The sequence below is a fragment of the Amblyraja radiata genome, chromosome 29 (assembly GCF_010909765.2).
Source record: "Amblyraja radiata isolate CabotCenter1 chromosome 29, sAmbRad1.1.pri, whole genome shotgun sequence".
Classification (NCBI taxonomy): Eukaryota; Metazoa; Chordata; class Chondrichthyes; order Rajiformes; family Rajidae; genus Amblyraja; species Amblyraja radiata.
This window is the reverse complement of record NC_045984.1, coordinates 18,702,610-18,724,668: the sequence shown is the minus strand read 5'-3', so window position 1 is coordinate 18,724,668 and position 22,059 is coordinate 18,702,610. Positions and strand designations below refer to the sequence as shown.

The following is a 22,059-nucleotide window of genomic DNA, read 5'->3' as shown; positions in this document are numbered from 1 at the left end:
AAACACTTTTGAGAGCAGCGTAGTTCAAAATTATATGTAGAATTAAGGTTTGAGCAGAGTTAAAAAATAGCAGAGAGCAAAAAAACATTGAGAATTGCAATGAGTGGAGGTAATGTGGTGTGGATGGTAGACCTCAACAGACTGAGGCCACGTCCATGCCCGTCTTCCCGCCCGCTGTGATGGAGAGGTCCAGTGTCTGCGCGCGCACACGGACCGGCCTCCCGCGCTTGCCGCGTCCACGCACGCGCAGCAGGCGGACCCGGTTTTTCCTGCAGTAGCCGACGCCATTTTGTAGCCCTGTCGTGGAGCGGCGGTTTGCAGTGATGGCGGCAGAAAACGTGGCAGTTGTTGATGCGGTCGATGAGTTGCGCAGGATTACCGAGCTCAGGGTGGTGGACCTGAAAGCGCAACTGAAGAAGAGAAACCTTGATACCAGCGGCAACAAGAGCGTGCTGGTGGAAAGGCTCCGCAAGGTGAGGGGTCGAGGCGGGTGCCAACGGCGAGGCCTTGTCCGCGCGTCTCCGTGGCCGTTGTTTCCCGGCTCCGGAGAAGCGGTCCACAAGCATCTGGCTGGCAGTCGGCCCCGGAGTTGAGGTCGCGGTGCCTGTACATTTCGCGACCCACTTGCTGTTTATTTCTACAATTTTCCTGGCGTTTATCTTAATATACATTTTCTTTAATTGAGTTTCGGTGTTAATTCCCATTTTCTTCACGTACAAATCGATGTTTCTTTTCAAGATCGCATGATTTTTTTTTTACTCCAGTGGGACTTCTCTTAACACCCAACCTTGCTAATATATGCTCCACTTAATTACCTTGTGTTACCCAGTAACTTATCTCCTGTTCTGACTCAATACTGCAATTTTCTGCATGAATCCTGACAAAAGGTTATTGTTGGTGTGTTTATCGCACGCGTTTTGTTAGCCTGTGGACTGTAGAAAATACGGGGGGGGGGGGAAATCAAAATCCAATCTTGAGAAATCAACATTAGAAAAGGCCGAGGTTAATTCAGATTCTGCCATTCATCGAAGCCACGTTTTTTTGCTTACACAAAATATAAAAATAAAATACTCGAACCGTGGATAATACTAATTATAATTAAACTAATTTGAATTTAATGTAAAAAAAACGTACGTAAAGAAAATCTAACTTTTATACTGTAAATAATGTTATTTGAGTCGCATTCATTGTTCTGTACAAAGAGTTACTTGTGGGCTAATTAAAAAGTTTATACCTAAAACTAGTATCTCACTGCAAATTTGATGGTGCTTTAGAAGGCAAGTGGAGGGACTAGAAATGTAAGCGTTAAAATAAATTATGTAATTGAAGAGATTATATAGGGAAATGGATTAGAAGAAAAATCACAGAGTGTAGAAGTAAAAGCCAAAGACACTTTCAGCAATGGAGAGGGTTATATGCCAGATTGGCATAATTTTAAGTTGTAATTTGAATCTACACCTATGACTGATTTTGATGTGGCACAATCAATCACTCCTGTCTCAGAATCTGTCCTATACAATAGCAGCAAATTCAACAAAAAAACCCCAACTGAAGACATATGTAGAATTATGATGTTGGAGGTGCTGTCTTTTCAATGAAATGTTAAATCACATCCTTAATTTAAAACAATGTGGTTATTGTGCCATTTTCTCTTTGTGGCACCTTGCTGTATACAATCTAGTTGACTCAATTTTTATATTATCCCTGGGACTAGACTGTTTTGTCATTCCATTGGCTAGATGTTGAGATAGTAAAATACGTTAATTTTCATGCTACTAAAGTTTTACTTTGTTTGAATTCATCGCTAGCCTTTAATTCTAAGATATGCAGGTTTTAACGTCAATGTATACTTTTTTTAAGCATGAGCCAATCCACTTTTCCCCCTGTAATATTTGTACTGTCTTTTAGGTGATTGTAGAGGAAGGTGGGAATCCAGATGAAATTCCAATTGCAGCAGACACTCCAGGAAGAAAAATACCAAAGCGAACAGGGAAAGGTAATGGACATTAATAACAAGTGGAGAATATACAACATTGTGTGTGATCACTTTACTGACTAAGGAATCCCATGGTAGCTCTGCCAGAAAAGTCAATTTTTCTGTACTCCATGTTTAAAACAGCATTCACGTAACATGCTATTAATATTGCCCTGATACTGCATAAGCATGCATCTTAGCATGCAACATGTACTACTTAGTAAAATTGAAATCTTGACAATTCTTCACACTCTGATATAGGTCGGAGGACAGAGGATGATGGAACAGATGATGGACTGGAGGAGGATTCTGGAGATGGACAGGTTGGTGACTGAGCTGTTTTAGGATTGTTTGATGCAATTAATATTCTAAAATATTAGCAGTGACTTTTGAGTAAAAAGAAATAGCGTCCTTCATTTCAGGCTGAAAATTTTGTATTTCTAATTGTGAACATTAACACTTTTACTATGTTTTACCAGCATTTTTGTGTACCTAACACCTTTACTATGTTTTTTAAACTATATTTTCCAAACTAAGTATCCAGTAAAATGAGTTTATCTAATTGCATGCTTGAGACAACTAAACTGTTTGTCATAATATTCATTTTATTTATTCTTGATTATATGCTGTTAGCAACTTTGGAACAACTGATGTGGCTGGATGAACGCTAGTTATGTGTCCCAGAAAAAACCCATCATTATGTTCCATTGTTTGACCTTTGCTGTCGTCGCAGTTATGATTTGTTTTATGTTTCCACCCTTAAAAAAGATGGCCATATGCTCTGATGCACAAACATCTGTTTCCACAAAAACTCAGTTTTTTCCTGTTATGTTTTTTGTTACTCTTAAGAGAAGTAGCAGCTTACTTAAGCACTTTTCATCCTATCAGTTGTGCTGTGATATTTTGCAAAATGCTTTTCAATTCAGTAAAATTTGTATCCAATTAGTAATTAATCACATACCTTTTTTGGTATGTCGAGAACATGAGGAGCACTAACTTTATAAACAGTACTTGCCTATGATTATTGTTGGTTTACTAAATACTGTAATTTCTGGCAAGCTCCAGCAGAAAATAGTATTTATCAGGTAGAATTTTAGGGCATGCAGTATCTGTCCTTCCTCTGTTACTCTTACTTCCTCTGGTGCTATTTTCACTCTTGCCTGATCTTCGCACATGTGACACAATGTCTCAAATATTTATTTACATTTTATGAAGCTTTGCCTTGCCTTTGACCTGCACTGGATATTATTTCATAATTTCTCTTTTCTTATTTTCAGTTAATTTGATGGACCAATGTAATTTTACCTGCTGAATATGTAAGGTATATGGAAGTACACCACTGTGGGCTTTCATATTGCATTGTTTTCAGGTTTTTTACTATTGCATTAGAAGTCTTTAAGTTGTTCACTTTGTAAGCCAATAAATATCCAATGAACATCTGTGGAGGTACTGTTGGCATTTTCACCCTTATTGACTTTTCCATGTGTTCACACGAAAGATGCATATTTACTCTAGCAAAATATAAAGTTGCATCAAAGATTAGAAAACATTTATTTGCTACTTTTCACCCTGAAATTACCTATTTTACTCAAAGTATTTTGTCTATCAGGTACACCACTGTAAATGTTACAGCATGTAATTATTTAATGTTCTCCTTCCAGAAGAGTTCTCTAATTTTCTTGCATTGAGCCCTAATTACTCTAGATTTTGTTTAATTCCCTCTGGCTTTCGAGATACCCATAATAATTTGCCTTCTGAATGTTTGCGCTGCCTAGAAGCATACTTAGGCATGATATTCTTCCGATATAAATCAGAATCACGATTTTCTGTTTTTGTTTTTCTATTTGTCAATTTTTTGTGCCCGATTATTTGGTGGTCAATCAACCGCTGCCTCTAAGGGTGTTGTGTCCAATCACCGTCCAGCTTCCCATAAAATTCCCGTCCAAATCGGTCTCCTCCCGTCCAATCAGCCGCTGTCTCCTAGGACGTTGGGTCCAATTACATAATGCGCCGGTCACTCGGCGGCCAATCAGACTCAGTCTCCGCGGGGCGTTGCAGCCAATCACCGACCAGCTTCCCTTACAGCTTCCCTTCCCTTCCCTAAGCAGAAGCACTTTTTCTGTGCAGTTTGCACACAGTGCTAGGCAAAGACCCATTCCATGTAACATTTTTTGTAAAGTTCTTTTTAAGCTGTATGAATTCATTTATTTATGAAATGTTTATCTTTTGGGGGTTATTTTACTGATTATTTATTAGAATTTTTTTAATCTTCTGTTATGTAAACTACCAGCAGAAAGCTTGAGAATCACTTTCAATTTCTTGAAAATGCAGGAGCCCCCTGATCCCTCACTGGGGGGGCCTAACCGGCCTCCTGGACCCCTGGCCAATTCTTCTTAAATTTTTTTCTAGATGTGAATATCATGCCTGATGCTGAGAGTGAATGTAAATGAAATGTTTGCATTTCCTTCTGTACTCATTTTTACAGATCATGGTACTATTCCCACTACCTATGCAAATTTGCCATTCTGGCTGCTTGATAATACAGAGTTACTAAATATTTATAGAAATAATGGGAAACTAACACCGATCTCACAGGAGTAATAGTCTAACAGCTCAACTTTCCCACACCGGCCGGCATGTCCCATCTATACTAGTCCCACCTACCTGCGTTTGGCCCATATCCCTTTCAACCTGTCCATTTCATTTACCTGTCTAAATGTTTCTTAAACATTGCAATAATCTGTCAGTTGGTTCCATACACTTGCCACCCTTTGGCGATAAAGTTACCACTCATTCCGATTAAATCATTCCCCCCCCTCACCGTAAAACCTAAGTCCTCTGGTTGTCTATTCACCTACTCTGCGCAAGAGACTCTGTACGTCTACCCAATCTATTCCTCTCATGATTTTACACACCTCTAGAAGATCACCCTTCATCCTCATTTGCTCCAAGGGATAGAGCCCTAGCCTGCTCATCCTCTCCCTATAGCTCAGGCCCTCGTGTCCTGGCAACATCCTCTTAAATCATCTCAGCACCCTTTCCAGCTTGAAACCCAAGAGTTTTTGTGCTCTTTTGTAGCCCATGCTGTACATCAATTTCCTGTTTGTCCGCATTGATCTAATCATGAAACATTGATACTTCTTAAAACTAGGCAGTTCAAATCATGCTAAAGTAGTAAAGAGACTCAAATATATTACAAAGCAGATTGAGGGGAAAAGAGTAAGTAAGTTCTTTAAATATTTTGGCTTTGTTGCCACCATTATGCATTTCATTAGATAGCGAGTGACACATTTCCATTGCAGCTGTAGATCAACGACTCCCTTAAATTTAACAAGTTATATGGCTAGTGCCCCTTTATTTGAAGCATTTGACTTATGTGCAATGCAGGTGTTCGATGAAAACCATTAGTGTAGGAAGGCTAATGGTAGTGTGGTCAGTCATTGGATGAAGGTAAAATGGGAAATCAAATGTTGCTAGTGGAGGTAAGGTGGAAAGTCAAATCGCAACAGTAATCGAAAAAGGAAATGCGGGTGCTGTAAAACGGGCAAAAATATGTAAAAGGAGTTCTGAAAATGGGAAGGACTACTCTACTGTGGATCTTGTTAGCCCCTTCAACAGTTTTGTATGTAATGAATCTCATGGAAATTCAGCTGCAGCCGAGAAAACGTGCAATTTTGGCTTGGAGAACAGATTTGGAGGTCTGTAAAAAAAAAAAAGCAGTATTGCAATGTGAGTACTGGCCAACTGCAGTGATGTTAAAGCCATGAAGAAAGCAATATCCTATTATATTGACTTGAATTGAATACATTTTATTAGCCAAGTACATGTATATATACAAGGAATTTGCCTTGGTGCTTTGCTCGCAAGGATAACAACACGATATACAGTAGACAATTAAAAATGAAACATAATTTAAACATGTGAAGAATAAAATAAAAAAACAGCAAAAGGAGGCTACAGACTTTTGGCTGTTGAATAGAGCTACTGCTTGTGTGGGAAAAAAGCTGTTTTTATGTATGGCCTTGGCGGCTTTGACAGTCCGTAGAGTCGCCGGCCAGAGGGAAGTACTTCAAAGTGGCCACGGTGAGAGGGGTAAGAGATGATCTTACAGATAGAAACATATAATTTTATATGTTTCTATAAGATACCCCCTCATCCTTCTAAACTCCAGTGAATACAAGCCCAGTCTTTTCAATCTTCCGTCTTATGACAGTCCCGCCATCCCAGGGATCAATCTCGTGAACTTACGCTGCACTGCCTCAATCACAAGGATGTCCTTCCTCAAATTAGGAGACCAAAACTGTACGCAATACTCCAGATGTGGTCTTACCCAGAGCCCATTACAACTGCAGAAGAACCTCTCTACTCCTATACTGAAATCCTCTTGTTATGAAGGCCAACATTCCATTAGTTTTCTTCACCGCCTGCTGTACTTGCACGCCAACCTTCAGTGACTGGTGTACCTCCCCTTTATCTAACCTAACCCCATTGAGATAATAATCTGCCCCCTTGTTTTTGCCACCAAAGTGGATAACCTCACATTTATCTATATTATACTGCACCTGCCAAGCATCTGCCCACTCACTCAACCTGTCCAGGTCACCCTGCAACCTCCTAACATCCTCTTCACAGTTCACACTGCCACCCAGCTTTGTGTCATCCGCAAACTTGCTAGTGTTGCTCCTAATTCCCTCTTCCAAATCATTAATATATATGGTAAACACATGCGGCCCCAACACCGAGCCTTGTGGCACTCCATTCGCTACTGCCTGCCATCCTGAAAAGGACCCGTGCACTCCTACTCTTTGCTTCCTGTCTGCCAACCAATTTTCTATCCACGTCAACACCGTAACCCCCAATACCATGTGCTCTCATTTTAGTCACCAGTCTCCTGTGCGGGACCTTATCAAAGGGTTTCTGAAAGTCTAGATACACTACATCCACTGGCTCCCCTTCATCCTCCAAAAATTCCAGAAGATTAGTCAATCATGATTTTCCTTTCATAAATCCATGCTGACTTGGACTAATCCTTTTACCACTATCCAAATGCCCCATTATTACCTCTTTAATAATTGACTCCAGCATCTTTCCCACCACCGAAGTCAGGCTAACTGGTTTGCAATTCCCTGTTTTCTCTCGCTCCTTTCTTGAAAAGTGGGATAACATTGGCTATCCTCCAATCCACAGGAACTGATCCTGAATCTATTGAACATTGGAAAATGATCACCAATGCGTCCACTATTTCTAGAGCCACCTCCCTGAAGACCCTGGGATGCAGTCCCATCAGGCCCCAGGGATTTTTCATCCTTCAGTCCCATTAGCCTACCCAATACTATTTCTCGCTTAATGAAAATTTCTTTCAGTTCCTCGACCCCCTTAGATCCTCTGTCCTCCAGTACTTCTGGGAGATTGTGTCTTCCTTAGTGAAGACAGATCCGAAGTACCTGTTCAACTCTTCTGCCATTTTCTTGTTCCCCATAATAATTTCACCTGTGTCTGCATTCAAGGGACCCACATTTGACTTTGCTACTCTTTTCCCTTAACAGATCTAAAGGAGCTTTTACCGTCCTTCTTTATATTCCTGGCCAGCTTCCCTTCGTACCTCATCTTTTCAGCCCGCATTGCCAGATTTGTTTCCTTCTGTTGTCCTATTAAAGTTTCCCAATCCTCTGGCCTCCGGCTACTCTTTGCTGTGTTATACATCTTTTCTTTTAGTTTTATTCTATCCCTAAATTCTCTTGTCAGCCACGGTTACCTCCTAAGAATCTTTCTTCCTTTTTGGAATTAAATGATCCTACGTCTTCCGGATTATGCCCAGAACTTCCTGCCATTGCTGTTCCACCCTCATTCCTGCTAGTATCCCTTTCCAGTCCACCTTGGCCAGCTCCTCTCTCATGCCTTCATAATCCCCTTTGTTCAGCTCTGCCACTTCCGATTTAATCATCTCCTTCTCAAATTGCAGATTAAAACTAATCATATTATGATCACTGCCCCCAAGCGGTTCCTTCACCTCGAGTTCTCTTATCAAATTTGGTTCATTGGACAACACTAAATCCAGAATTGCCTTTTCTCTGGTCGGCTCCATTACATGCTGCTCTAAGAATCCATCTCGGAGGCACTCTACAAACTCTCTTTCTTGGGGCCCTGAACCAACCTGATTTTCCCAGTCTACCTGCATATTGAAATCCCCATCACCACAGTGGCATTACCTTTGTTACATGCCAGTTTTAACTCCTGCTGCAACTTGCACCCTACATCGGGGCTACTATTTGGGGGTCTGTAGATAACACCAATTAGTATCTTCTTGCCTTTGCAATTCCTCAACTCAATCCACAGTGACTCTACCTCGTCAGTCCCTATGCCTTCCCTCGCAAGGGATTAAAGTCCATCCCTCACCAGAAGAGCTACCCCCCCTCCTCTGCCCACCTGCCTGTCCTTTCTATAGGATGTATTACCCTGAATATTAAGTTCCCGGACCCGATCCTCCTGCAATGTATTTGATAATACATTTTTTATTGTTAATTTTTGCATTTATATTACAAGTACTCATGTCCACATAGTTTGGGTTGTTTCATTTCTAAACATGGCAAGCAACTGTATACCACCCAATTGAATAGAACAATTATAACATCAAGTGCTAGAACTAACTAGTGTAAATTAGACTGGATAAATTTAATACCAAACATTGAACAAAGAGGAGAAAGAAAACTAGATTTTGAGAAAGGACAAAGTTAAGCAAAAAATATACTTTCAATCTAGTCACAGTTCAAACGTAAGAATAAGACTGAATATTTAATTTTCAATGCCAGAGAAATTGCTGAGCAATAAATGCTAAATTATGTCATTATAAATAACCTTAACCAGTCATCTTGTAAATTTCAGTTTGTGGGGAGTTTGACACAAAATGCTGGAGTAACTCAGCGGGTGAGGTAGCATCTCTGGAGAGAAGGAATGGGCGACGCTTCGGGTCGAGACCCTTCTTCAGACTGATGTCAGGGGAAGGGGCGGGACAAAGATAGAATGTAGGCGGAGACAATAAGATCATTGGGAGAACTGGGAAGGGGAAGGGGATGGAGAGAGAAAGCAAGGACTATCTGAAGTTAGAGAAGTCAATGTACATACCGCTGGGGTGTAAACTACCCAAGCGAAATATGAGGTGCTGTTCCTACAATTTGCACTGGGCATCACTCTAACAATGGAGGGGGCCCCAGGACAGAAAGGTCAGATTGGAGGGGGGAATTGAAGTGCTGAGCCACCGGGAGATCAGGTATGTTAAGACGGACTGAGCGGAGGTGTTTAGCGAAACGATCGCTGAGCCTGCGCTTAGCCTTACCGATGTAGAGAAGTTGACACCTGGAACAGCGGATACAGTAAATGAGGTGGGGGAAGTGCAAGTAAACGTGTGTCTCTCCTGGAAAGACTGTTTGGGTCCTTGGGATGGCGTAGAGGGGGGAGATAAAGGAACAGGTGTTGCATCTCCTGCAGTTGCAGGGGAAAGTACCTGGGGGGGGGGGTGGTTTTGGTGGGAATGGGCGAGTTGACCATGGAGTTTCGGAGGGTACGGTCTGTGGAAAGCAGAAAGTGGTGGAGATGGGAAGATGTGGCCAGTAGTGGGATCCCGTTGGAGGTGGCAAAAATGTTGGAGGATTATATTCTGTATGCGACGGCTGATGGGGTGGAAGGTGAGGACAAAGGGGACTCTGTCCTTGTTACGAATGGGGGGAGGAGAGGGGGTGTTTATCTTCCATGCGATAGCAACAATGATACCAATGGAAGTAGGCGTCTTGTGTGTTAAATATGTTTGTGACTTTAAACACTTAACACAATCTATTTGTGCCTGTGGCTTTTGCTAGCAGTTGCTGCCAACTTCAGTTGCTGGATGCCATTTGTATTGGTTGGAATCATGCAATCCTGATTCAAACTTCATTTATTATTACTGATAACATGTTTGAGATCTGGGAGTCGGAACTGGTATTGCAGGGCAGATGGGTTTTTAGAAGCAAAGGCATATTCACTTCTAAAGGGTCTGCTAAAAAGTAATATCTAAAGTGTTTATCTAAACTGGTATGCTGTAACTTACCATGGGTCTCCTACACTTGGATTCTGAAGATGCATCAAGAAAATATGTGTACCACAAGTTGTCTTTGTGCCCTGGTAAAACATAATTGATATGGCACTTCATCATTTCAGTAGGTTGACTTGATCGACTTACACCAACCCATTACTAATATTGGTTCTCACAGAATTGTCAGTTAAGCATTTGTTCAGTTTGCATTTGTTCAGTTTTAAATTGAAAAGTTATAACATTTAAGTTATTTTGAGATAGTTTGGAAGTTATGAGATTTTTGACATGCATAATTTGGCAATGTATCCATCATAAGGCTGTGAGTCCTGTATGATGTTTCCTATCCTGTTTTTAAACACACTAAAGTAATATGCATATTTCATTGCAGGAGGATATAGAAGCCAGTGTTGACCAATTACAGGACATTTCAGCATTGGATGTTAATTTTGGGAATGAAACTGACATCGAAGGTGCAATGGCAGGGTGTGCTGATGAAAATGAGATTGAACAGATCACAGCGTCTTTAACCAAGAATATTGAACACGTAGGACTACCTGTAGAGATTACTATGCAGCTACCTTTGGAGATGGGTGCAGAAGAACCTCTGGAGTCAGCTCTGATTCTAAGCACAAACCTTCCAGCAGAAGTATGAAGAATTTAAATTAACTTACTTTTCATGAATGTGTATTTGCATTCAATTGTGGTTGGACAGAATCCACTGTAAAAGGGAGGAAAGCTGAATTTGGCTTATTCTGGGAGGGTCTGGATGGATCAGTGGGTTGTTGTGCTGCCCTTCTGTCTTTGGAGACCTATGTTCAAATCTTCCCTTTGGCTGTATATGCTACACCTGCCTACACCTGCTACACCTACAAGTAAATAAACCACAAAAGGGCAGCCATATTCTGGATTTTATAAGTAAAGCTGTCAGGCAATCATATTTAGCCAAAATACTGGTGAGGCTATAGTTGATACCATATTCATGCTTTGGCACCCAATGATAGATGAGATTAAAATGGAGAAATGTTTTTCTTTAGGATCACTGGGATAATCCGTTATGTGGGAAAACATAAGATATGAGCTATGTCCACTGAAATACTAAAGGCTGAAAGAACACTCCCAAATATCTTTTAAAAAGTACATAGTGATTTTAATAAGATCAATATTAAGGATTGATTTTTTAAATCTTTAGTAAGGAGATACTTACACAGAGTAAGAGATGTGCACAAGTTGATAGAATTTGGCAAATCTTAGTGGGGAAATTGATATATAGAGCAAATTAGATGCATTCGAATGGGAAGAGTTAATTAGGCTATCTATGCCAGCTAGCTGAATTTGTGCAATTTAATTTTCATCTTTTCAATTTTTAATTATTTTTCTGCTGAGCATGGGATCTGCAGCATGAATTTATCAACAAGGATGATCATAGCTACATGGAATGGTGTGGGAAAGGGGCATTTTCAATAGAGGTGGTACTGTTTTAAGATTGGGATTAAACTAATAGAGTGGCAGAAGAATGTATACTGAATGGCCTGGATTTTGCATTAAGCAGTGAAGAATGGAAAATTGGCAACCTTTCAGAAAGCTGCCAAGAAAATGTCACCACCTCCAGTGCAGGCTTCGCTTTATCTGCATTTGTTGTTGTCAAGTGCCTATTATGAGATCCTTAGTCAGGCAATAGCGATTTCATCAAGCAGACTGAATAGCTGGTTGATTGAAGGAATTTTGAGTCGGTGAACCAGGCAATAGAAAGCAAAAATTTTAACTAACATTTTAGACATTAGAGTATGAATAAAGTTTGGAGCCTTTGCTTGAGAATAATGCTTTAAAAAAAAATGAAATCCTCTATTTTGAAATATTTAAGAGGAAATTGGAGTACTCAAAATTAGCTAAGGGCCTGCAGTGTTAGTGGTTGGTCTACTATTAAAAAAAAACCCTCACTTTCACCCTGTGCAATGATGCACAACCTTTGGGATGGGACATTGTTCGAATAATGTGTACTATTAAGTTCTTGCGAGATTTGATTTTTCAAAATTATGCAGGAAAAGGATGCAAAATTATGGGGAGCAGGGAATTGCTGACCATAACTTCTGGATTTTCATTTTTGGTTGTGCATGTGCACATTCCAGAAGGTATTATCAATTTCAAAGTAATAGCATTGAATGGTGACACTTGCATCATCTTGCAACTGCAAAACCTGAGCCATTAACTCCGTTTATAACTAAACTAGACAATGCCAGTAATTATGCTGTTACTAGGGTATCAGAAATAAATGTTCTTCAACCCAGCATGTTGAGCCTGGATTTGAGAAACAATCAGTTAGAATTTTTTTGTTGGTGAAATGCAGTTTCTGACAACGGGGTAATGTCTAGACCTGGAGGATAATTTGTGTAACAAATTGTTCTTCTTGGAAATTCATCTTAATCTTTAACCGTCTAACACAAAAGTATACAGATGACAGTTTGGAAAGACACACTGACTGATTTTTAGCTAATTCCGCAGCTGCAGGGTCACTTTCCTGTTAGATGTTGAAACATGGCATTTTTACTGCAAATCAGTTAAATTTGAATTATTCCTTGCCTGATGGGCTAATGTTTTTATAATATTTCAGATTGTGGATGAATCAAAAGAGATGATGGACTCTGACATGCCTTGCACTGCAGAGGAGGAATCCATGTCAAATAAAGTAGGATGCAAGTTTGAGATTGTTATTTTTGTTCTAGATTGTCTGTTTTACAGTAATTGTAAGAAGTATAAAAATAAATGGTCCCTCCAAACTTTCCTCTGCACCATAAAATGTATCCTCCATTCCAATCTGCCCCAATGTTCTAACCTTATAATTCAACTATTTTTTCCATGTCTACTTACATGTTCCTTTGGCTTCAATTAACCATTCTAGTTCTTGCTGAGATTTTGAATATTTGACCAGTACATTTGCTGGCTTGAAAGGTAATATGCAGTCACAGGGTATCAACATCCAGTTATTTCCTGAATATCATGCTCTTAAGATCATTTGCCTCAAAAGTTACGTTTCAATTTTTATTCAATTTAGCAAGGCAATTATCTACGGATAGCAAGCTAATCAAATGTTCCATAATTATACCATAATATTTTATAACATACAAGTTTAACTACCTGCAATGATCCAAATTATGTAGTAAAATAATTCTAAATTTGATGATTTGTTTTACTAATTTATCATACATGCGACCTTTAATATCTGTCAGTCGCTTTAACATTACCAATTAAATGAACTGGCAGTTTCCATTTCACAGCCAATTACTGTAAAACATTCCCAATATACATATTGTGGATATTCATGATAACAGAACTGTAATGCTTTTACGAGACAACACAGGTACATCTTTAATTTGCATAATGCTGTGGAACAAAGTGATCTTGTAAACCTGAAGTAAATGAAGCAGCATTTCAACAACTGGTGTACTGGCAGTCCCCTGGGTAACAACTGGGTTCTGTCTTTACAGTCAATTCTTCCCCCGCAACAAAAAATGGAAAATACACAAAATATTCTGTTAACCATATTTCCACAGTATTGCAATGAATGGGATCAACAGCTCTTAAGAATGATAAGGAAAAAAATACAAAAAGTGGAGAGGGAAAGGAAACTAGTACTGCCCTTTGGAAGAATTAGTGTAAATACATGCATGGGACTTTTGAATTAAATATTACTGGGGCTCATTTGTATGTAGGGGAGTCCATTAAAAAGATGTTTGTAACTGGGGAACAGCCTGTCACAGACCGCAGTAATATCAGCCACCAGATTACTGTGGTGGTCATTGCTTTTGTGCTGACACATCTCTGCTCTTAGATTGTTTGTCTGCTTTCCAATTCATTTCTATCAACCTGAAATTATTAAACATGTTTTGGATGTATCAATAGAATAACATGCTTCTAAGTTGTATTTTGTCCTTCAAAACATATAATGCTAACATTTTGTATGTGCTAAATGGTCAATGGGCTATAATTCTGTATTTTTTGGCAATTAAGAGTTCTATAGCATTAAGCATAATAGCATTAAGATTTGTTGTTCTCCTTTATTTTTAGGATATTGAAGATATTCCCGAAGAAACAGGTATTAGAGACCATCCTTCCATCCATGTTTCCCAGTATAGCTTTATTTTCCTCATTTTTAAGAAAGACTTGATCTCATGCAAGTATTCTGGAATATAAAGCAATGGTTCAGAGCAGCACAGGTACAGGGAGACTGGAAAACTTAGGCATATCCCAGATCTTTTACATTAATCCAACCTGCTGTGAAGTCTAGTGGCACAACTGACCCATACATAACCAACAGCTTTTTTGAAAGCTGGCAATATGTATTTTTGAATCTTGTTTGAATTGATGTTTAATAAATTAAAAATAGTTCACTTTCATTGACAAAAAATTCACTATATTGCAAAAGGTGTTAGTGAACCTTTGGCCACTGATCTAATCACTAACACAATTTCAATTGAGGCTTGTAGGTGCCTGATTTTAAATTTAATTTGTATTCTTCAAATTATACAATGACTTGAAGCATTATATAAAGATTTCATCAAGCTATAAAACCATTGGGATAGTGATAAAATGTGTTTTGATCGTAAATATGTTTATGTATTTTCTTCAACAGATTTTAGTTTGGGAGTCCGTTTCAGGAACAGGAAGTATGTAAAGTTAGTTGTGCAACATGGACATATCAAATTAAAACACAGGGCCAGCACATGTTATTGCTGTTGATCGTCTTTGAAATCTGATTGGATTTTTAAACCTTGATCTGGTGATGTGACTGAGTACACGAGTATTCTACTCAAACCTTTAAATTCTACAGGATGGGCAATGGAGTGGAAGTCTTTAGAGTCTAAACTGAAGTTTTACCGATGTAAAAGAAACTGGTCAGTTTATGATATTTTGAATAATAGAAAATACAGACCTCAGTGAATTCAGGAAATGCTGCAGGTTAAAGCAAATGGAAGAGCAATCAACCAAGAATGTTTAAGGACTTGATGAATTGTCACCTGCTCAAGTACATTACATATGTTTTGCTGGACTCTTGCTTCAATTGGAAGAAATGAAGTTAATCAGAAGACTTAGAACTATGAAAAGGAAACATTTATTGAACACTCTTCGAAGCTGTTTGAAAATAATTATTTCTGATCATCTTGAATTGCAAAGGAATTTCAGACCGGCTATTTACTACTTGGAATTATATGGACATATATTCACCTGAACTACGTCTGCTTATTTCCAAAGTTATCCATTTGCAGTTTTGAAGAGTCAGACTGATCTGTGGCGTTATTGAAATAACTATTGGTAAATTAGTTAAGAATTGCAATTAATTCATTTTTTTAGGTAGTTGTGTGCTCCCTTAGTTTTCCAATCTCCCTGTGGTTCTAGTAAAAGATAGGGACAGTCCTGCCTAGTGAACACGGCAGGCATGTTAGCTCCGTGTATGTTCTTGCTTTATTTCAGTGGTAATTAAACCTTGTGCCATTCTATTCCCATTGATCCCGTAGAGAAGGAGAATGTAGCCGAGAGTTCGGGGGAAGCTTGTAGTTCAGTCCCTATCGAGGAGGAGCCCTCTGAGACCCAGCAATCTACACAAGAATTGATCAACATAGAATCGTACCAGAAAGAAGAAGAAGATGACAACATCTCAGTTACTGTACAAGCAGAGGATGCGCTGACATTGGAACTCGACAATGACTTTTTGGATGCTCCCAAGAAAGAATCAAAACTATCAGGGACTGACTCCGAGAAACTCTCCAATCAAGTACCCAGCGATAATAAAATTGAAAATGAAAGGAGCACACTACCAGATATGGACGAAATGGAAGGCGAGCAACAGAAAGAAGAGTTAGAAGGGGCAGGCATTGAGAGCGCAGAGAAAGACCAGCAGCCAGAAACTGAGGAAAGCAAAGATGAAACATTGAAAACAGAAGATGAAGGTGATTCTAATGAAGCAGCTAAGAAAGAAATCTCGATTATAGAGGGCAGTGATCAGAACAAGAGGTTTGTTGTTTCTCAGTTCTAGATCAGAAGCTTTCTTTTTTTCCGTTCATACTAAGATATCAGTAAACTTGTCTCATGAATTGGCCTGCACAATGGTGATAATTTTGATCTATCTTGTTTTTGTTTAAAAGTTCTTAATTTTTTTCCCCCTTTACCGTTTGAGGCAACTTCCTATCACACTTTCTGCTCTCCAACCTGAAGAGGTTGATCATAAACCTGGAATATTTTGCATCTGGGGTCCTCTTCATCAACGGCTCAAAAATGTAATGAGGCAATTTATGCAGTTTCATTGCCAATTGACATGCAAAATGTCATTGTCCCTCACCCAATGTTTGGCTAATATGCATTTTCAAGTATAACATTATACATTGGTAGGTATTGGACCGTTTGGCTTGACAAAAGTTCTGACATAAAAAATGTATACTTCTGAAATGCAATTTTGTTTCCTGGATCTAACAAATCTAATTTTATGCTTTAGCTCTATCAAGGATGGAAAAGATATTAAAATTGTGGCAAAAGATGAGAAAGGTAGGCTATAGAATTGACAGACATTGTGTCCTATCTTGCTTTATAATACTTTTTTTGGCAATGAATTGTTCCAAGATTTAAGAAACACAAATGCTTTGTCCCGTCTATTCATGTTTACATCTTAATCTATTTCTAAACCACAGAAACACACATGACTGTTTGCACAATAAGTTATTGAAAGCACATTAGTATTTATCAAGGGTTATTTTTTAATCCGAAAGAAGGATATGATATTAGGAATTTAATAGATTTACTCTTAAGAATTAAATTGGTGTCGGTTTAGTGGTGGGGTCAGATTTGAGACCATCTATTTTGAGGATGAAACCACAAGAACAGAGGACATAACTTAAATAGGTGATGGAGTCTAATGCAGACACAAAGCATTTATTAGCTATGTGATGAATTGAGTGGTATTTTCACATACATGCAGACCCTGGGTTTCAAAAGGTTCCTTTACTGAGGACTATTGATAACCTGAATTTTTTGCAAATGAGGGATGAACAAAAATGGGGAGAGGATCAGAGAAACAATGGGAGAGCAAGCAGATGCAGGGAGAGCAAGCAGGGAGAGTTATTGCCAGCTGGCGTCACTGATACTGTGAACGTTTGAGGATTTGCTCAGTGCTTCTGCCTCCACTCAGCTCAATCCATTCCCTGACTCGCTTTTCGTTCATATCAGATCATATTCAAATCAAACTTAATTGCTGGAACTGGACTACTGATTGGAACAGAGTGATGAAGCTCCTTGATTTTGCATTCTTTGCTCTATGTAGTAGTGCCCGGCTTGAATTTTGAAATCACAGAAGATTTTTTTTCCACTGCCTTTTTATGGTTCTTTCTGTGTTATCCAGTTTTGTCTATTAAAACAAATTCATTATCATTCAGGCCGATCTGGTAGTACCGCGGTTTCAGACAATACAGGAAAGAATCTTTGGGTGAGTGGCCTGTCCTCTGCTACCAGAGCAACAGACTTGAAAACCCTCTTCAGTAAATATGGCAAGGTAATTAACTGTGATTTAAATTTCTACGTATCTTGCAATGTTTCCCTGGATTATTTAAGATTGTTCTCAGTGTAGATGTGTGGATTTAAAAATGAAAAATGTGGATATTGGGCATTCAACTCTTTAGACCTCTGTCATTCTTGATCATAGTTGATCATCACTTTAGTACCCTATTCCTACCTTCTCCCTGTATCTCTTGAAACTTTTAGCACCAAGAAATATCACCTACCTCGAATGCATTTAATCTCTCTGCCACCACTGCCTTTTGTGAGTAAGGTTCACCATCCTCTGAATATATTTCTTCCGATCTGAGTTCTAAATGAGATGCCCTGCATCTTGAGGCTATAACTAGTTCTGGACTCTGCAACCATCTTAAGAATTTCCCTGTATCTGTCTCGTCATTTTTACAATTTTATATGTTGCTGAGATCGTGTTAAAAATATTCTATACTCCATTGAATGTGGTTTATCCAACCTCATCTCTGCTCATACTGTCAGTTCTATCGTTCCAGGAATCAATCTAGTAATCCTTTGTTGCACTTCTTCATGGCAATAACATCTTTCCTATCTACCTAGTCTTGTCAAACAGCTAGTTTTCTGTGAACACAAGAGACTAATTTCTGGAATCTGGAGTTTAAAAAAGGCCACTGGAGCAGTTCAGTGGGTCAGGCAGCATTTGTGGAGACAAAGGAATAGTCAAATATTTGGGCAAGATCCTGTACCTGCTTGTTTTGTGACCTTGAGCAAGTTACATTCATTTGTCACTGACCAGCATTAGTCTGATTCTCCAAGTGTTAAAATATTTGGGCTTAAATCTTTCCACAACTGAAGCATTCCCTTCCTTCATGATCACCTCCAGTCTTTCTCTTCCTCAAAAATGACTCATCTGCCCCTTGTATTAACTTCTGAATGCAACTTGTCAAAACTCTTGAATGACATCTGTCTTTGAACCTCAGTCAGAATGCATTTCCATGTGACATTTGTAGGAGAATTATGGAAGCAAAATAGGTCCAAAGTTCTTCAGCCATATGTTTTGATATTCAGATGTAATCCTACAAAAAATCTAATTCTCCATTAACTGAAAAGGTTATGATGTGAAGTTGAACTGTAAGAGATACTAATAGTTACGGGCATGCAGATTTGAATAACATTGAATTTTGAGTATCACTTGATCATGATGTCCACCATGAAGGTGTTTAATTTTTCAGAATATGATGCAGACCAAGAGCTTAGATATATAACTTAGCTGTAGTTACCTAATTACACTGACCGGCCCTTCCAACAAAAAAATCTGGTGATTCCGTTGGATTTATTGGGCTGTAGGTGACTGGGATTCATTTCTGCAGTTAGTACCACTCACTGATTTTGAAATGTAATTTTGTTGATGTATTGTCACAGGAGTGAAACTTTAATGTGTAAAATAAACAATATTCAGTTATTGCATGGACACTTGTCAAATATTGGCGATTGCATCCATCCGTTTCAATGAGGAATTCGTTTTTAAATGGCTCAGTTCACTTCGATGCCTTTTCTTCTTAGGTGGTTGGTGCAAAAGTAGTGACTAACGCTCGTAGTCCTGGAGCACGTTGCTATGGATTTGTGACTATGTCAACCAGCGAGGAGGCAACAAAGTGTATTGGCAATTTGCATAGAACGGAGCTGCATGGACGAATGATATCTGTAGAGAAGGTGAGTGTATCATGGCATGAGATAATTTTATGTCTGGGGAAAAAAAGCAGTACATACTGCACAAAAAACAATTAATGCATCGGCAAAGGGAAATGGTATGTCGGTGTTTCAAATTGAGTGTCATCAGTACTCAAAAATCTGAAAAATATTAAGGGAAGATCTTTGTTTAGAATTTACTAGTAAATTCATGGAAAAATATTTTATAAATGAAGACATAATGTTAGTAGTTGAAATTTTAAACCGGGATCTCACTAACTGTCATTCAGTGAGAATAAAAACTGAAAGACTTTGTTTTGAAAAGCATTTAAATATAAATGATGTGCCTTTTGAATTGGCTTAATTGCCTACAGTGTTCACATAATCTATTTGTGATGACAGAGCTTCAGATTTAAAAAAAGTTTCCACTGCAAAGTCAGAGCTAACAAATTAAAAAATGAAAGGTGGCACAGGATCATTTAAGTGGAAGGAATCTTTGTCATTGTGGTTCGTAAGCAGCACTTGAATATCCAGCTAACCAAGAATATGTGTAGATGCAGCTGGTATTGAGACTGTTGATGGTCACTCTTTTTAGGCTAAAAATGAGCCTTCCGGTAAAAAACCAGAAAAGAAGGATGATTCGAAAAAAGATCCCAAAACCACACCCGGTCGAGAACTCAGCAGTGACAGGCGCCATTCTGCAGATTCCAAAACTGACAGGTCAGATTTAATGATTGCAAATTTATATATAACAATGCCTCCATTCATTAAATACTATTTATAAACTTGCTTTGGTTAATACGAGTGTTGTAGATCACAGTATATTGAAGTATTAACATATGTTTTCTGACCATAAAACCCTTTCCCACTATTAAAGTGGTAAAGAGCTCATAAGATACATTCTGGATAGGTAATTATCATCAGATTGCACAAGTGTTATTTCATGCTGGTGGTTTTCCAGCCAGGAGGCAGAACAGTGTAGCAGCACAAGCTTTAAGAGGGTGCTGTGAGAACAATTGAGTTAGTGAGTTTTCAGCCAGGAAAGCTGGGGATGTTTAGGCTAAAAATGAGCATTCAGGCAAGAAACCAGATATGATGATTAAAAAAATGTTGATTGACTCATTGAGAGGCATACAGCCAATAAGAAATGACAGTGTAGCAGAGTGGCTGTTTTGAGAGATGCTGTTTTGAACTGAAGTGCTGTGTATTGCAAAACATTATCATGGGGTAGGATGTGCAGCCGAGGTCGTAGTGCACATCATTGCTAATGCTATAGGTAGCAAAAGGCATGAGGTCATGTGGAGTGAATGTAGGGAGTTAGGAAAGAGGTTAAAAAACAGTACCTCAAAGGCAGTGATCTATGGATTACTCCAGAGGGGTGGGTTGAATCTGAACAGGAGGGGGAGCCAATATCCTAGAAGGGAAGTTTGTTAGTGGTGTTCAGTAGGGTTTAATCAAATGGTCGGCGGGTGGATTCCAGAACAGAAAGGAGGCAGATCAGAAGTACTGTAGTCAGAAAGCAAGGTTGTCAGACAGGACAGGCGGGTACATGATAAATGATAGAGAGGAAAAACTAGTGCTTTAAACTATGTATTTCAATGCTAAAGGTAAGCTGGGCAAACGCAGGGTGTGGATTACATCAGGGTCTGAGATATTATAGCCAAAACAGAAGCACGGCTGAGAGAAGGCCAGCTTTGGCAGCTTAATGTTTCAGGGTATACATGCCTGAGTTATAGGGAGAGTTTGGGTACGCTTTTTCTTTGGAAAGGAGGAGGCTAAGGAGTGACCTTATTGAGGTGTATACGATCCCGAGAACCATGGATAAAGTAAACTGTCTTTTTTTCTCTGGTAGAGGATTCTAAAACTAGAGGGCCTAGGCTTAAGCTGAGAGAGGAGAGATTTAGGAGGGACTTGAGGAGTAACCTTTTTCACTCAAAATGTGTTGCTCTATTTTTCCAATTGAGGCATATGCAACTAAATGCATGGCTTATGGATTTATGTCTGGATCCATTTAATGATCCTCTCATAGTGTACTCCATGCTATATAAAATAACTGCACCAAACCATTGACTGCCTTGAATCCACTCTAGGCCTGGTTCACTGATGGGTTCCGTACACTTGCATTAAGACAAGTCTGGATTGTACGTTGCTTTTGTGTGTTTATCTTCCTGACGAGCTTCTGCTGTAAAGCAAGTTAATCTATTCCCAAGACCCGCAACAGTAAAAGGATGCAAGGAACCTTTTTTACACGTCAGTTGCCTTGTTGATGTTGCCTTGTTATTAAAGATGTCAATTATATATCAGTGACTAGCTTGAGCAGAAATTGAAGTTAAAACTGGTCTTTGATGTTGAAACTTAATTGATATAGGTTTTTTTTTTTGCTGTACTTCAAGCCACACAAAATGTCCTGCCATTACAAGTTGAAAGCTAAATGGGGTTTTCACCAAGGGGAGAATTAAAACTAGCAGTTGTCTTCTGCATCATTATAATTATTGAATAATAGTATCCTTTATATGTAGTGCCCTTCAGCTTCTCTCAGCAGCAGAAAAGGAATGCTAATCTCTATACCTCATTGACTTCCAGATAACCACAGCTTCATAGCAACTCTTCAATAAAGATTTAAATATGTTTAATTTTTTTAAACTTTGCAAAGGGGATCAAAAGAAAGCAGCTTAAGTTTCATTGCCTAGAAGAGTGATAAAGGAAAATATTATTGAATGATAGAAACTATTGGTCACATCTGGACTCCACATAATAGGAAGGAGGCTTTGGAGAGGGTTCAAAAGTGGTTTACCAGTATGCTCCCTTGATTAGAGTATTG

The 22,059-nt window shown here is 38.9% G+C and overlaps 1 protein-coding gene across 4 annotated transcripts in view; it reads left to right on the top strand.

The window, feature by feature from the left end:
• Positions 1-251: 251 nt before the first annotated feature.
• Positions 252-22,059, top strand: part of safb2 (scaffold attachment factor B2) — a 48,646-nt gene continuing 26,838 nt past the window's right edge. For 3 of the 4 annotated variants that reach the window (XM_033046746.1, XM_033046748.1, XM_033046747.1), the window contains exons 1-11: positions 252-473; positions 1,909-1,996; positions 2,237-2,298; positions 10,429-10,686; positions 12,649-12,723; positions 14,103-14,130; positions 15,551-16,046; positions 16,525-16,574; positions 17,459-17,574; positions 19,113-19,262; positions 19,834-19,958. In XM_033046746.1, the coding sequence (XP_032902637.1) occupies positions 324-473; positions 1,909-1,996; positions 2,237-2,298; positions 10,429-10,686; positions 12,649-12,723; positions 14,103-14,130; positions 15,551-16,046; positions 16,525-16,574; positions 17,459-17,574; positions 19,113-19,262; positions 19,834-19,958 (1,598 nt within the window). In that variant the 5' untranslated portion in view covers positions 252-323. The remainder of the gene's footprint in view (positions 474-1,908; positions 1,997-2,236; positions 2,299-10,428; positions 10,687-12,648; positions 12,724-14,102; positions 14,131-15,550; positions 16,047-16,524; positions 16,575-17,458; positions 17,575-19,112; positions 19,263-19,833; positions 19,959-22,059) is intronic. The other variant, XM_033046749.1, reaches the window with a different exon arrangement.